General features: G+C 34.0%; 1 protein-coding gene across 2 annotated transcripts in view; it reads left to right on the top strand.

Annotated features, from left to right (window-relative positions):
- The window catches only part of SNX7 (sorting nexin 7), a 111,611-nt gene extending 97,346 nt beyond the window's left edge, over positions 1–14,265 (top strand). For both annotated transcript variants that reach the window (XM_004471694.3, XM_012530331.3), the window contains one exon: positions 13,845–14,265. In XM_004471694.3, the coding sequence (XP_004471751.1) occupies positions 13,845–13,922 (78 nt within the window). In that variant the 3' untranslated portion in view covers positions 13,923–14,265. The remainder of the gene's footprint in view (positions 1–13,844) is intronic.
- The last annotated feature ends 3,344 nt before the right edge of the window (positions 14,266–17,609 follow it).

Here is a 17,609-nt window from a genome sequence, read left to right as displayed (position 1 = left end):
TTTCCCATACTCCCCCATTATCAACTCAGTACTTCTTTGGCATAGATACATGAATATTATATTATTACTGTTGACAATAGTCCATAGGTCACTCCAGTTGTATTTTTCCCATGCTTTTCCACATTTCCATCACTCTGCAGTAGTGATGTACATCTGCTCTAGCTCATAAAGGACACTCATATCTGTACCATCAACCACAATTCTCATTCACCTCTGGGTTTACTGTGCTATTCAGTCCCTATATTAATTTCTAGCTTTCTGTTAATTAGTGTTTACATCCCTAGACTACTATTTTCAGCCACATTCCCTTTTATAAACCAGCTGTTACTCACTATAGTGTTACCATCAACTCTGTACAGTTCCACACTTTTACAGAAAAGTTAATTAAAAGTTCTACATATGTTAAACATCAGTAGTCCATCTCAGTCCTTCTCTTATTTTCTTTAAGAATCCACCACCTACCACCAGGTCTTAATGATATTTTCCTACATTTTCTTCTAGAAGCTTTATAGTTTTTGCTTTTATATTTAGGTTTTTGATCCATTTTGAGTTAATTTTTATATAAGGTGTAAGATAGGGGTTCTATTTCCTTCTTTTGGCTATGGATATCCAATTCTCTCAGCACCATTTGTTGAGTAGACTGTTCTGCCTGAGCTGGGTGGGTTTGACAGACTTGTCAAGAATCACTTGACCATAGATATGAGGGTGTGTTTCTGAACCATCAGTTTGATTCCATTGGTCTATGTTTTCTGTCTTTATGCCAGTACCATGCTGCTTTTAAAACTGTAGCTAAGTAATACGATTTAAAGTCCAGAAATGAGAGTCCTCCAACTTTGCTTTTCCTTTTCAAGATATTTCTGGCTATTCAGGATCCCTTATCCTTCCAAATAAGTTTGATAATCATGTTTTCCATTTATTTAAAAAATGCTGGTGGAATTTTTATCAGGATTGCATTGAATCTATATATCAAAATATGATTAGAATTGACATCTTAATGATATTTAGTCTTCCAATCTGTGAGCATGGAATGTTCTCCCAATTATTTAGGTCTTTTTAAAATTTCTTTTGACAGTAAGTTGTAGTTTTCCATATACAAGTGCTTTATATCTTTGGTTAAGTTTATTCTTGAGTATTTGGGTTTTATCTGTCATATTCTATTTTCACCACTCTTTTGACACATTTAGTTACTTTGATTGATATAATCTTCATTTCTAAACTCTCTCCCTGGCCTCTTTTTCCTGTCTTTTCTGTTCAGGCTGTAGCACAGCCTTTAGTATTTCCTGCAAAGCAAGTCTCTTGGTTATAAACTCTCTCACTTTCTGTTTATCTGTGAATATTCTAAACTCACCCTCATTTTTAAAAGATAATTTTGCCAGATATTAGAATCTTGGCTAGAAGTTTTTCTATTGCAGTATCTTAAATATATCAATAAGAGTGTCTTCTTGCCTCCATGGTTTCTGAAGAGAAATCAGCACTTAATCTTATTGGGCATCTCTTTCATGTTATTCATTGCTTTACTCTTGCTGCTCTCAGAATTCTCTTTGTCTTTGGCATTTGACATTCTGATTAGTATGTATCTCAGGGTTGGTCTCTTCAGATTTGTTTGAATGGGAATACATTGTACTCCTTGGACAAGGATGTCTATGTCCTTCAATAAGGTTGGGAAATTTTCTACCATTATTTCTTCAAATATTACTTCTTGCCCTTTTCCCTTCTCTTCTCCTTCTGAACTACCCCTGACACATATGTTTGCATATCTCTTGCTCTTGTTTAGTTCCCTGAGAACTTGTTCAATTTTTTCTATTCTTTTCTTCATCTTATCTTTTGCTTGTTCACTTTCAGAGGCCATTCTTTTCTTCTGCATCCTCAAATCTGCTATTATATGAACCCAGTTTTAATTTCATTTATTGTGCCTTTTATTCCCATAAAATCTGCTGATTTTCTATGTATGCTTTCAGATTCTTCTTTGTGCTCAATATCTTCTTTTTTTATTATTTTTTAAAGATTTATTTTTTATTTATTTCTCTCCCCTTCCCCACCCCCTTCCCCCCCACCCCCAGTTGTCTGCTCTCTGTTTCCATTCTCTGGTATTTCTAATCAAGAGACCAACACTATTGATTATTTAGTGATTAATCTCATCCTTTTAAAAAGTTTTAAAAATTTTTACCATCTATACCCTGGAAATCATTTTTTGATAAGCAACCACTTCCTACTTCAAATCAAATATAAAGATATATAATAACAATGAACAAAAAAGCAAGGGAAATAGAGATGACATAATCTTGTTTGATTCCAATATTTTATATTCTCACTGTCTATTAAGAAGCTTCACCATAAATTATGGGTCCAAATTCATCAATGGAAACCTGCTTGTCTTTTCCTGGGAGGTTATTGTGATTATCTATTACTGGTTGATTGGGGAGGCATCTGTGGAGATGAGCCACCCCAGAGGCTAGGCAACTGCCTTCTTAGTTTGGCCAATTGCACCAAGTAGAAGTAAAGAAGCAAAAATTATAAGCTAAGCTAAGTGAAATCTGTATGGAAATTTATTGTATATTAGACATATTATTACAAGTCAAAGGAAGACCCTGTATGTGATTTTTTGGGTGTTTAATCATTGTATATTTGGATATAGTTGATTCCACAATCATTTGCTTCCCATTGATTTTACTTTTACTCTCAAATATGGCATTTGTTAGCCAAGTGACTTCTATCTGGGTTATACTGTTTTACTCTATTGGAGAAGGTTGGCAATGTATCTTAACATATTAAAATTTCTAAGAAATCCTTTAGGAAAGATATTTCATCTTGTTTAACTTCTTGTGTCTCGGATTTATTTGGTCACAGAACCCATTTATGGAATAAATGTCTGAAATATTCTTTAGAACATACTTAGGGAAATGATAGAAATGTAAACTTTCTAATGCTCATTTGAACCTTTACTGTAACACCACCTGAAGAAGTAAAGCTAGCCCTGAGCTCTTGCCATGGTAGTTTCAATTCCACGTTGCTGATAAGACTGCTGTATTTTAGCCAACTACCTTTTTTTTTTTTGTCTTTATTTTTCTAATATTACATTCAATGTCAAATTTTGTGTTATATGTATTTACCACCATAAAGAATTCTCCCCATTTGCCTATATTCGTAATATAATTATTACTTCATTATCTGTGCAAATGGAGTGGAACATAGTGGTAAAATGGATAGTGATATCATAGGATAGACAGTCGGTGCCTGTTCCCAGCTGTGTTAGTCAGGGTTCTCCACAGAAACAGAATATATAGTTCTATTAAGAGCTTTGTTATAGGAAACGGCTCATGTCATGGATATTGGTAAATCCAGATTCCATAGGGCAGGCCACAAGTTGAAAATTCCAATGAGGGTGAGGTCGAATTCCCCAGGAGAAGCTGGCTTTTCTTACTTGGCTGATATAGTGGCAGGGAGTCTTCCTTCTGACTTTTGAAATCCTCAGTTCTGGCTTCAAGATCTTCAACTGATTGTAACAAGATATGCCCCTCGTTGCTAAGAGCAGTCACATCTATCAATTGTAGATGCAATTAGCCAAAGGTACAATTAATTAACTGACTAGAAATATAAATCCATCTATGAAATATCCTTACAGTAAAAACCAGGCTAGTGCTTGCTTGACCAAACAACTGAGCACCATAACCCAGACAAGATGACACAAGAAATTAACTATCACACTATCCTTTAGGCTAGATACATTTTTCTGTAGTTAAGTCAATCAGGAATTTGAATAGAAGGAAATCACATATTATAATAAAATAATTTTTAAAAATATCTGGGAAGTGAATGTGGCTCAAGTGATTGGGCTCCCGCCTACCACATGGGAAGTCCCTAGTTTGGTTCCCAGTGCCTCCTAAAGAAGACAATGAGCTGGTGTGACGGGCAGGCCTGGTGAGCTGACACAACAAGATGATGCAACAGGAGACACAAGAAGAAAACCATAATTAGAGACCCAATGAAGCAGGGAACAGCAGTGGCTCAAGCGATTAGGCACCTCCCTCCCTCATCAGAGGTCCCAGGTTTGGTTCCTGGTGCCTCCTAAAGAAACAAGGAAGATGAACAGACACAGCAAGTGCAAACTCCAAGGGAGTGGGGAGAAATAAATAAATAAAATAAATCTTTTAAAAAAATCTAATTTCTGAACCACGGACTTCCTATTTATATTGCTTTGTAGATGACAAACTATGTACTCTGAGCCAATATAATAGTTCTTGTAAAAAAAGGAAGAGGTTGTTAAACACACACATACACATACAGACACACTGCATGATTTGTCATCCAGAGGAAGGAAGGTTAATTTATTAATGAAAAAATTAAAGTTGCATATCAGGAAGTCTGATGTTTTTCTCCACTCCGCTACTAACTAATTGTAAGATATGAATCACGTCTTCTCTATTCCCCTGTTAACTAATCTTTCAAATAGAAGTATTGATACTCCTTCCCTTATACTCCCCCCTAAACACACACACACACCTCACAAGTCATTAGAATTAAATTACAAAACATGTGAATTGTTTTTTAAAATGTACTTCAAAAATTATAATTGTACTTTGGATCATTTTCCAATAATCCAAAGGTAAATGCTCTCTTCTTTGTTCACTGTACTTGGCAACCTGTGGTTAAGCAAAAACAAATACACTGGTTGTTTGAAATATCTGGTACTAACCTTGACAATCTTTGTGTAATTGGCTTATGAAAAGTAAAAAACAATGGCAATATGACATAAAAAATATGAATTGAAAGAACATGAATTCACATTTTGGGTCTCGTAATAACTCCTCTCTTAAAGATTTCCAATGTATCAAGCTTTTTTGAGTCCCAAGTTTCCCATTTGTAAAACTGAGAGAAATGGAATAAATTATCTCTAAAGCTTCTTATATCATTAACTGATCTTGAGTTAGTTAATAACTACAAAAATATTAAAAATATGGACCACAAGATGGCGTTTGTAGCTAGAGTCCTTTTGCCTTAACTCTAAATGTGCTGCAGTCATTTAAGTATTTGTGTAATTACAAGTTCAGATTTATAACTTATATTCTGAAGATATGTGCAAAAGTAATTTTTAGAAAAATAATATGAAAATCTTGGTATTTTAAAGTAATTTGCATTTCTAAAATTATAAATTGGCATATAATTTTCAGAAGCACAGTTAGACTTTTCCAAAAGTGAAATTTAATGAATAACTTTGAGAAGTTGTTTTCCCATGGTAACATCATCTCTTTCTTTCTGTATTGATTACATTTCAGAATTTCAAAATATGTAGCTCCGAAAAGTTTTCATCAGTGTGTTTAAGCTTAGGTGTTTAGGTAATAAAAAACAAATAGTAAACATTGTTTATATGTTAGAACATTAGTAAAATATTCTCTGTTTCTTCTTGATGAATAAATTCTGGCTATACCACTTACTAGATTTGTAATATCACAAATATATTTAAAGTCTTTAAACCTCAGCTTTCTCATCTATAAAATGGGCTTCGTAAAAGTCATTGTGAGGTTTAAAGAAGAAAATATGCAAAGCAACCAATCTAATGCCTTTCCAAATATTCAGTACAGGGCAATTATTATTTCTTTACTATCTAATTTTAATGTTCTAATTTCATAATATATAATATATAATGTTCTATATGTGAAAATACATAAATATTTTTCTGTCTCTAGCATGGAAGATGGTAAGGGAATGTTTTAAAAATGAATATGTCTCCTTTGCCATGTTTCCCTCTCCCTGTTAGGACTTATTTTAGAAATGAAAATCTTAATTCACAGTAGTAATCAACCTAGATAGCTACTAAATTCCTATTTAGACATTTTAAACCAGAAGAGTTGAAGCAGAATATGATAATGATAGAGGTTTGTTCACTTGAGGACTAATGCCATCTTTGGTACAATTTGGATCACTTATTTGCCCAGAATTCTAAATAGAGCAGACTGCCAGGAATTTTATTTTGAATTTTATTTTGAGGACGTTCAGAAATTTCTTTAAATGATGGTTCTGCAGAGTTATCAAAAAGAATGATATTTCTGGAAAGAAGTAATTGCTTTGGGCTGCCCTGCAGGGTTAACAGAGAGTAGATGTATGAAGATTTGCCGAGAAGACTCCAGAGAGCTATAGTAGAAATGAGGTTTGCAAGGGAAACAGAGGGCTCTCCCCAAATGGAAAGTACAATTCTGCTCCCTTGCCATCAACCCTTTCAATCCATTAAATAGTTTTCCTTTGTATAAGACTATGGATAGTGTTTTAAAAATTATTTATAATTTTTTATTTGATATTTTTGTATTTCTCTCCTTTTATCCTTAAAACTTGATGTAGGAGAGTGTGAATATTTTTAAAGCTATTTTAATTTCTTTTCATTTTCTTTTCTGGTATTGAAAACAGATGAAATAGTAATAACGGCTAATACTTATTGCATGCCTGCTTACTAAATTGTTGACACATGCTTAACTTTTTGATATTTCTGTATATGGGTAGTTATTAGTTCCATTTTCCTATGGCAACCCCGGTATAGAGAGGTTAAATAATCTCACTTGTCACATAACTGTTATTGGGAAGGAACTGAAATTTGAACCTCTCTTCTCTTTCTTAAAAAAAAATTTATTTTTAGAAACAGTTTTATTGAGGTAATATTGTCATAGAAAAATTGCATATATTTAAAATACCATTTGATAAGTTTTGATACATGTAAACACTTATAAAACCATAATGACAGTTAAGATAACATATCCACTACTCCCAAAAGTTTTCTTGAACCCATCCCCAGGCAACCACTGCTCTGCTTTCTGTCACTTGATGTTAGTTCTCATTTTCTAAAGTTTCATATAAGCGGACTCATGCAACATGTACTCTTTTTTATCTGTCCAGCTTCTTTCACTAAGATTCATTCAGGTAGTTGAAAATATATCAATAGTTCATTTTCTATATGCCTAACTGGTATTCCAACTTGTGGATATACCACAGTTTGTTTATCCAGTCACTTCTTGATGGCTATTTGGGTTATTCACAGTTTTTTAGCTTTTACATCAAGGCTGCTATGAACATCTGTGTACGATCTTTGAATGTAGTAGAATGATTAGATCATATCGTGGGGCTTTAACTTTTCAAGATATTGCCAAACTGTTATCCAAAGTAGTTACACCAGTTTACACTCCTAGGAACAGTGTATGCGAATTCCAGTTCTTCCTCTTCTTCACCATGCTTTATATTTGTTGGTCTTTTTTATTGGAGCCATTCCAGTAGTTACGTAATGTTATTCTTTGTAGTTTGAATGTGCATTTCCTTAATAACTAATGATGTTAAGCATCTTTCCTTATAACTTTTTTGGTGAAGAGTATCTTCAGATCTTTTATACTTTTTAAAAATCTGTTTTCCTCATACTATTGAATTTTGTTTTTGTTTTTAAAGAATTATTTATTTTTCACCCTTCCCTTCATCCTGCCCTGCTGTTTTTGCTGTCTGTGTTGTCTTCTCTTCTCATTTTCTCTCCTCTGGGTTTCCCCGGGATTCGATCCTGGAGACCTCTGATGGAGAGAGAGTTTCCCTGTCAATTGTGCCACCTCAGTTCCTGGTTTCTGCTGCACTTCACCTTGACTCTCCTCTTGTCTCTCTTTTGATGCCTCATCATCTTGCTGTGTGACCCACTTGCTCAGGGCACTGGTTCACCACACAGGCACTCACTGGCATGCTGCATGGGCACTATTTCTTGTCTTCTTTTTCATCAGGAGGCCCCAGGGATCGAACCCAGGTCCTCCCGTTTGTAGGTGGAAGCACTATCACTTGAGCCACATCTGCTTCCCCTCATACTATTGGGTTTTGAAAATTCTTTTTAAATTCTGGACACAATGGCTTTATCAGGTTTATAAATATCAGGTTTATAAATATTTTCTCCTAATCTATGATTTATGTTATTCTTTTAAAAGTATCTTTCAAGGAACAATTCTTTTTTTTAATTTTCATAATGTAATGTGTTATTTTTTTTTTCTTTTCTAGATCATACTTTTGGTGTCTTTTCGAGTAAAACATATTTGCTTAACCTAAGATCCTGGAGAGTTTTTCCTGTATTTCCTATATGTTATTTTAGATTTTACATTTAAATCTATGATCTATTTTTCAGTTCATTTTATATATTATGTGAGGCATGGATTGAAGTTCATTTTTTGTATAGGGATATCGCAATTTACCCCTGTACAAAAGGAAAAGATTATTCTTTCTCCATTGAATTGTCTTTGCAAATATCAGTTGCCCATTATCTGTGAGTCTGTTTCTGGCTCTCCTGTTTAATGCTATCTTGATACTGTCGCTTTTTAATAAGAATTGAAATCAAGCAATGTTAACCTTCCTGTTTTGTTCTTTTTCAGTTATTTTAGCTACTCTGGGCCCTTTGAATTTTCATATGCATTTTAGGAATAGCTTGTCAATTTATATAAAAAATAGCTTGCTGGAATTTTGAAGATAATTATGGTGAATCTATAGATCAATTTGGGGAGAATTGGTATTTTATAAATAATGAGTCTTCCAACCAGAGAAAAGATCTATCTCTGTTTTAGGTCTTCTTTAATCTCTCTCAGCAGTGTTTTATAGTTTTAGAGTACAATGTCACACATTTTTGACAGATTTGTCCCTAAATATTAATATTTTTGGTGCTATTATAAATACTATGCTTTCAATTTCAATTTCCAACTGTTGTTAGTATATAAAAACAATAGATTTTTATATATTGATCTTATATTCTGCAAGCTTACTGAACACCCTTATTATAGTTCTAAAAGCTTTTTTTTTTTTCAATATATAGTAAATAAACTTTATCTGTTCTTCCAAGATGATGATACTAACAGCCACAGGTCTGTGTACAATACAGTTTTGTATTGGCTACTTCCAATTTACAGTAGTATTTTTTCTCTGAAAAATGTAAATCTAAAAGCTAAGTAAACAGTAAGGTACTGCCATTTTGAAGATGTCATATCTTAAAAGAATTAGTCTTCAGCCAATACTCAACAAATCAATCTGGCTAAATTATAGTCAATTATATGCTCTAATTTATCAGAAAAAATCCACTAAGTTTCATGTAAAAATGTATTGCATGATTCTTTTAAAAAAAATCACCCTCAAAATAAATAGAAAAGGCAAGTAGTCATTTTAAAAGAGAGACAAAGAATGGAAGGGAGAAACATTAGGTTAGTCCATAAATCAAGTTAAGTTATTCAAAATAACTTTTAAACAATATAAAACTTTTCCCAACAGAAAATTAAAGAAAAAAGAAAACAAACAAAAAAGCTGTCATCATTTTTCCACCGATATAACCTAATTTAAAGGCAGTCTGCAGTATATGTGGGGGTGAATGTCAGATTTTCCTTGATCTTTTAGCTACATGAGGGCCCTGAACAACAGTTTCATTCTCAAAGAATAACAAATATGGACAGTTTTCCACACAGAAGGCTCACCCAATATCACCTTCCCATTTCTTCAAGATGAAGCTCAGAGCCATGACCACATGCCACCTCAGCACAGACTGATGGTTTACTCAGAAGATACCACTGCAAGGTGATGAAAGCATCAATCAAGCGTCTTCTCTTTCTAAACTGAGTTTGATCATCAGGGGACTTCAGTATAATTGCCACTTTTGCAAGGTGTCCATATGGTTGTTGCATAGACTTCTCATATTTCTTCAAACAGTCTTTTGAACTATGAATCTGTTTTGTGAACTCCTGCTCTTTCAACTTTGAATCACTGATAAGAGTGGTCTCTGTGCTAGTCGTGTCTGTAGTCCCATAATTGTTACTTTATCATTGCTTGGGTTTTCCTCCTGTTGTAGCCTTTGCTGATATTACTTCTGCAGCTCCTCAGGTTGAGTCTGCAGGTCCATTACTTTTGCAGTCATTTCTTCTTCACGAGCATCAAGGATATCTTCATATCTTTTGGCTGTTCTTTCTAAAAGCTTTTGTATAGATTCCTTCGGATATTTTACACAACCATGTTTTCTGTGCATAAAGACAGTTTGACTTCTTCATTCTGAACTGGATGCTTTTAATTTCTTTTAATTGCGTTATTGCTCTGGGTAGAACCTCCAGGACAATGTTGAATGAAAGTGTTGAGAGTGGACATCCTCGTTTTGTTCCTGATCAGTCAATCTTTAATCATTAAGTATGATGTTAGCTGTAGGTTTTTTGTAGATGTTCTTCTTTAGATTATGAAAGTTCTCCTTTAATTTGCTAAGAGTTTTTTGTTGTTGTTGTTGCTATCAGGAATGGATATTGGAATACGACAAATGCTTTTTCTTTTGAGATGAACATATAGTTATTCTTTTTTAGTTTTAAAATAGTGAATTACATTTATTAATATTTTAATATTAATCCAATCTTGCATTCCTGGCATAAGCTCCATTTGGTGATGATGTGTAATTCTTTGTATAGATCGTTGGATTCAGTTTGCAAAAAAAATTTTTTTAGAAGTTTTGCTTCTTTGTTTGTGAGAAATATTGGTTTTTATTTGTCTTTCCTTGTAATGCTTGTGTTTTTTTGGTATCAGTGTAATGCTGGCCTCATTGAGTTAGTAAGATGAATTGTCTGAAACAGTTTGTGTAGAATTGGTATGATTTCTTCCTTAAATGTTTGCTAGAATTCACCAGTGAAACTGTAGAGGCCTGAAGATTTCTTGTGAGAAGATAGACTTAACAGCAAATTGAAATTCATTAATAGATATGGAGCTATTCAAGTTATGTATTTCTTGTGGAGTAAATTTTGGTAATTTGCCCATGTCACCCAAGTTGTCAAGTTTATAAGCATATTATAGGCATAAAGTTTATAATATTTTCTTCTAATTCCAGTAGTATCTGAAATAATGTAGACTCACAAGTGATGTCCTGATATCAGTAACTTGTGTCATCTCTCCTTTTATGATTAATCTGGCTAGAATTATCAATATTATTGATCTCTATATCAATATTATTGATCATTCTGTATCCCTAATATATCAATAACAATTCAACTTTGGTTTAATTTATTTTTCTCTATTGTTTTCCTCTTTTCGGTTTCATTGATTTCCTACCCTGATCTTTTTCTTTTTCTTTTCTTGCTTACTGTGGATTTAATTCATTTCATTTTTAGTTTGTAAGGTGGAACCTGAGGTCATTTTTTGAGTACTTTCTTCTTTTCTAATATAGGTCTTTAGTGCTATAAATTTTTCTCTTTATTGTTTGGTAGCATTCACAAATTTTTTATAGTGTTTGTGAAAGGTCTGTCATTTAGTACTGGCTAGCAATATAGACATTACAGCTCTAAAAGAATTAGGGAGAAAGTTGAAATGAAAGTAGTTTTGCAAGATAGACCATTATAAATTAGGTAATATTTAGGACTGGTTAAGTCCAGCTTTGAAGTGTATTTTATAGAAAAATACATGTGTATAGCAATCTATCCATATTTTGTAAAAGCATGTTTTCTTTCCTAAATAGTTTCAGCTTAGCTAAATATATATTTAATATATTTTAGAATAATCTTAGATTTGTGCAGACTATTAAAATTATGCTATGGATAATCATCACATGAATAACCCAGGCTAGTCTATTGTGAGGATCAGCTTTAGGTAAAATCACAAAATGGCCCGTGCTTTTGTTTGTGGGTCCCCACCAGTTTCAATCCCTTCTGATCCTTTTTATCATTTCCAGTGCACATTAATACCCAAGGCAAGGTTTACCTTTGAGTTCCAACAGACCATCATAATATAATAATTACTAATTTTTTAACACTTTGTGTCAGGCATTCTGCATAAATATAATTTTCACAGTTTCCCTGTTGGTAAGTGTTACCATTTGCCCAATTTGTAGGCATTCTGCAAAAATATAATTTTCACAGTTTCCCTGTTGGTAAGTGCTACCATTTGCCCAATTTGTAACTGATGAATCTATTATAAATGTTAATTGATCAAGTTGTCCAAATCCACACAGCTCACACCTGATGGAGAGCAGTTCAAATCTGGTTGAAGCCAAACTTTTATTGCCACTCATCTCTAAATGCTTAATGCCAGCCTCGTCAAATCAAAACATGTCCATCTTTTTCTCTGTAGCTTAAACCTCTGTCTTCTCTCCTGACAGTGGGGTAATAGTAAGTAATTCCAGCAAACTAATCCATGCTAGTCTTTTTTAAAAAAAATGCAATTTTATTGATACATATTATTAAAGCATACATTCATTCAAAGTGTACCACCAACGGTATTCATAAAACATCACCTCTTAATCTCTCTGTGCTTCCTGTGCTGAACATAGCTGCTATTCTGTTTCTATCTGGTTTACTTGTATTTAGATGTTATAAAAAAAAAGCCTTACTATGCAATATCACCCATATTTGTATTTTACATGAGGCTTCACTATATTACACAGTCTCATGTTCCAGTTTTTGGCTTTCCTCCTAGTAATATACATGACTGAGACCCACCCTTTCAACCACTGTAATACCCATATAATGGCTCTGCTAGTTACACACACCATGATGTGCTTTCACTATTTCTGTTCATTTCCAAAGATTTATAAACAACCCTTTTACCAATTCTACACAGATCAATTCTCAACTTTCCATTCTCTACCCTCATTCTATTTTCTGGTGACCTAAATCCTAATTATTAACTCCATGAGTTTACACAGTATATGTGTATATGGCTTGCTTCACGACTTCATTTCTTCTTGTAGCTGCATAATATTCCATCATGTATATACACCACAATTTGTCCATGCATTCATTGATTGATGGCTGCCTGGGTTGATTCCTACTTTTGACAATTGTGAATAATACTGTCATCAGCATTGGTGTGCAGATGTCACTGCTCTCAGTTCTTCTGGGTATATACCTAGTAATGATATTGCTGGGACCCATGGCAAGTCTATATTCAACTTCCTTAGGGACTGCCAACCAGTCCTCCACAGTGACTGCACCATTCTATATTTCCACTAAGACTGAATAAGCGTTTCTATCTCTCCACATCCTCTCCAACACTCTTTAGTTTTCTGACTTTTTAATAGTGGCTAGTCTAAACCCTTATCATGTATGTGACTGTGAAATATTTTCTCCCATTGAGTCGGCTGCCTTTTCACCCTTTTGACAAAGTCATTTGAGGTGCAAAAGTATTTAATTTTGCAGTCATCCCATTTATCTCTTTTTTTATTTTGTTGCTCTTCTTTGGGCATAAGGTTTAAGAAACTACTGCCTACCACAAGATCTTGAAGATGTTTTCCTACATTTTCTTCTAGGAGTTTTATGGAAGTCGGATTTATATTTAGGTACTTGATCCATTTTGAGTTAATTTTTGCATAAGGTAGGAAATAAGCGTCCCCTTCCTTCCTTTTGAATATGGCTCTCCTGTTTTCCCAGCACCATTTGTTGAATAGACTGTTCTGGCCCAGCTTGTAGGACTTGACAGCCTTGACTGTAGATGTAAGGATCTATTTCTGAGTTCTTGATTCTGTTCCTTTGGTCAGTCTGTCTCTTTATGCTAGTACCGGGCTGTTTTTACCATTGTAACTAAGTAATATGCTTTACAGTCAGGAAGTGAGAGTCCTCCAACTTCATTCTTCTTTTTAAAGACATTTTTGGCTTTTGGGGCTCCTTACCCTTCCAAATAAATTTGATAATTGGCTTTTCCATTTCACATGCTAATCTCTTAAGAACTAATATGTTTTTCTCTTATTTAGCAATAACGCCCCTCATTAAGACTTAAAATAAATAGAGAAAATGACTGCATTCTGGCATGCTGATGGGAGAAGGTAGGGCAGGCTGATATAGGATCAGATGTCCGTATTTATTAGTCCTTATTTATTTCATCATGGTGTTTCCATTTTTCAGTGCCTTGCTATATGGGAATCCTTCCTGACATCACAGACTGACCTCCACTTAGAAGAAGCCTCTGAAGATAAATCTTAATCCTACTGAGGACTTCCGGTGATCTTTGGGAGAGAGCATCCATCAACCAAAGTTATTCTTTCTGGATGGGCTGTGCCCTCTATTACATGGATGAAAAATGTTTCACACTATCTGGAAACCAACAACTTTATAACTCAGGTATTCCAGGTTATTGACATGAATTTGGATATATATATATATATATATATATATATATATATATATATAGCTTAGTTTTGATTATATTCTTAATTTTCTGTGCCAATAATTGCATATAGAATTTTTTTCTTAAATATATGTTTGTGGGACATGACATTTTAAATATGTTGTAAAGATTCAGTTTTAATAAAAAATTTAATATGAAGTAACAGGCTATAGTGTGTTCTTTTTCTACCAGTATCTCAAGCCACTGAAGCAGATTCTAATACAAATTGCACATGTGTTAACAATTATACCATGTGCCCACTTTTATGTCATCAAAATTTACTCAAATATTATTCACTTTGATAAAAATTTGATGAAAACATGTAACAGCATTATAGCGTTAATGATATCTGAAAGCTTGGTTTGTTAAAAGTTATTGTTTTCTATAATAAAAAAGTTAAGATGGAAGATTTAAATTATTAATTGAATTATTAGTTAGTAATCCTTTTCCCACAGAAAATTTATTCATATTTTGACATTTCTATACATGGTCTTTACAACATAGATCTAGCTTTTATTTTTATAGGCTACACAATGTTTATCGTATTTATTCTTCCATCCATTAAGTATACATTTTCCAAAGTACAATTTTAGGTGCTTATGGTCTATAGTGACATAAAAGCCCACACTCCCTTCATTATTGGAGCTTACATTCTAGTAATATTAATTATACAGAAATGATTTCAGATTATATCTATAGCTAAATTTTAAAAATCTAAATGTGCTGGTTAATTTTTGCTTTGACTGTGTTGGAGTACTTGATCATGCATGATATATCGCGTATATGATTTTGAGTATAGTTTGGCATGTTACTACTTAGGATGACACAACAAAAAGAAACACAGCTTTCCGGTTCCGCTGATAATGACAGAAGCAGTCACAGAAGAACACGCAGCGAATGGACACAGAGAGCAGACAACTGGGGGGAGGGGAAAGGGAGAGAAATAAATAAAAACTAAATCCTTAAAAAAAAAAAACTAGACTTTTAAACTGTTAAAAATAAAATAAATTATATACACATATACAAACATAAATATAAAGCCAAACATTTTTCAAAAATATTGACAAGTATAATTTTTAAAGCATTTGTAATAGAGTCTGACTCCATTTTTTCATGCTTGCTGAAAGCCTTTAAGCCACACCCTCCCTCTCTTTTCTGCCCCTCATCTGGGCAAGCTGATAAAAAAACCCGGGAGTTCCTTCTATTTTGGCACCAGCAGAAAGTTCAAACCGTAAATCATGCAAGCCTCTTCCCACACGCAGGAGCCCTCACCCTAATGTGAGGGAGTGAGGCCCTAATTCCTAAAGATCTTAAAAAGCCCAAACCAGTCTCCGTTTCCTAGTCTCAAGTCAGACCTAGCTGGGAGGCTTGCCCCACTCTCCCCAGAAGGCCTCATTATATAAATAATAAAGCTTTTCATTACCCTCTCGATATGTGTGTGGCAAATGTTGACATCCAAATGTTGACAAAGCAAATTGTGGGTGGGGGTGCTCCTCTGGTTTATGAGGGGTGGCTATGAAGCTGTTATTTATAGACCTGAGTTCTAGGCTCTGAGTGACATTTTGCAAGCTGTTTAACCATTCTGAACTTCAGTTTCCCCACCTGGAGATAATGGAGATAATAAATGGAGATAATAATCTCTAACTCATTTGTCAGATAATATGATAAATTTAGAGCAGAGAAGTGCACTCAAATCATTAAATGCTTAAAGATCATATCAAACATGCTTTTTGTTTGATTGGTTTTTTTTTTTAGGAGGTACCAGAGACAGGGGGCAGGAACCTGGGACTTTGTACCTGGGGAGTAGGTGCTCAACTATTTAGCTACACCCAATTCCCAAACATGTTTTCTTTTTAAGTGCAATTTCATTTTTCCTTTCTAGCTTTGCATGCCTTCCCTCATGGCTCTTCTCCTCATGTCTAGTCACATGACTGCATTTCCACAAAATGCCACCAACATCCACGTAGGTAATTCATGTTAACTAGCATGTATTTCTTCCTTACATTTCTCCAGAACCATAGTATCCTATACAGACCTATACACTCATCTTTATTAAAATAAGGTCATGTTTTACATGTCATTTTTCTCTCATTTTCTTCACTCAATAATATCTTGTGGAAATCTTTCAAAATCAAGAACAACTGATACATTTGTTAAAATAGCTGTACAGTGTTCATGGTGTGAATTAGTGATTTTTTCAGCCATTTTTTAAATTGATAGTTATTCATTTTACTTCCAATTTTTGTTACAGCTTCTGGTCAGAGCACTATTAACATGCAATAAATACATTTGTAGCTATAGGGCTAAAAATATTTGCTTTTTCTATGAGATAGACTCTCAGGATTTGGCCAGGAGTGGAGGGAATGTGGAAAGTTGGTAATAGATTTAAAAAAATTTTTTTAAAGATTGGCTATTGTAGATACTAAACCTTTTCTGCAATGCAAATATTTTTTGTAATATCTCGTTTGTGTATTAACTTTGTTATTGGTATCTTTACCATTACAAAGTTTTAAATTTTTATGAAGTCAAAATGTCTATCTTTTATTTATAGACATTATACAGAACCTAGAATATCTTCTGTGGTTTTGCTTGTTTTACAATTAAAAATTTTAATAATCTGTAGTTAATTTTGTTTGTGGTATAATATGAAGTCCAACTTAATTTTTTTACAATGGATAAGAAACTGCAAATGTCCCACTTGTTACATAATCTTTTTCCTACTGACATGTTTAGATAATTTTGCTGTATATAATATCCTCATAAATATGGAATACTATTTCTAAATCTGAAATCTGTTCCATTAATTTGTCTAATTCTTTGGACCCTACAAATCAGTTTGATTATGGTATCTTTACTGCATGTTCTGATAACTTTACCATTCCATTTTCTTTTTTCAAAATTTCTTAGTTATTCTTGGGCACTTATTTTTCCATAAGGATTTTAGATATTTATCCAATACTCCCACAAAAATATTGTTATATTGGTGTTTTTTTTTAAAGATTTATTTTTATTTATTTCTCTCCCCTTCCCACCCCTCCCCCCCGCCCCCACCCCAGTTGCCTGTTCTCTGTGTCCATTTGCTGCATGTTCTTTTTTTTTTGTCCACTTCTGTTGTTGTCAGCGGCCCGGGAATCTGTGTTTCTCTTTTGTTGTTGCGTCGTCTTGCTGCGTCAACTCTCCGTGTGTGTGGTGCCATTCCTGGGCAGGCTGCACTTTTTTTCATACTGGGCAGCTCTCCTTACAGGGCACGCTCCTTGCCCATGGAGCTCCCCTACGCAGGGACACCCCTGCATGGCAGGGCACTCCTTGTGCACATCAGCACTGCGCGTGGGCCAGCTCCACATGGGTCAAGGAGGCCCGGGGTTTGAACCAGGGACCTCCCATGTGATAGATATATGCCCTATCCACTGGGCCAAGTCTGCTTCCCTGTTACGTTTCTAATTGAAATGCAACACATTTTAATAAAACAGTCATTGATGCGTTTATATTATCTTTCCATCAAG

Source organism: Dasypus novemcinctus, chromosome 9 (assembly GCF_030445035.2).
Source record: "Dasypus novemcinctus isolate mDasNov1 chromosome 9, mDasNov1.1.hap2, whole genome shotgun sequence".
NCBI lineage: Eukaryota > Metazoa > Chordata > Mammalia > Cingulata > Dasypodidae > Dasypus > Dasypus novemcinctus.
The sequence above is the reverse complement of the archived record's forward strand: the minus strand, read 5'-3'. Positions and strand labels throughout refer to the sequence as shown.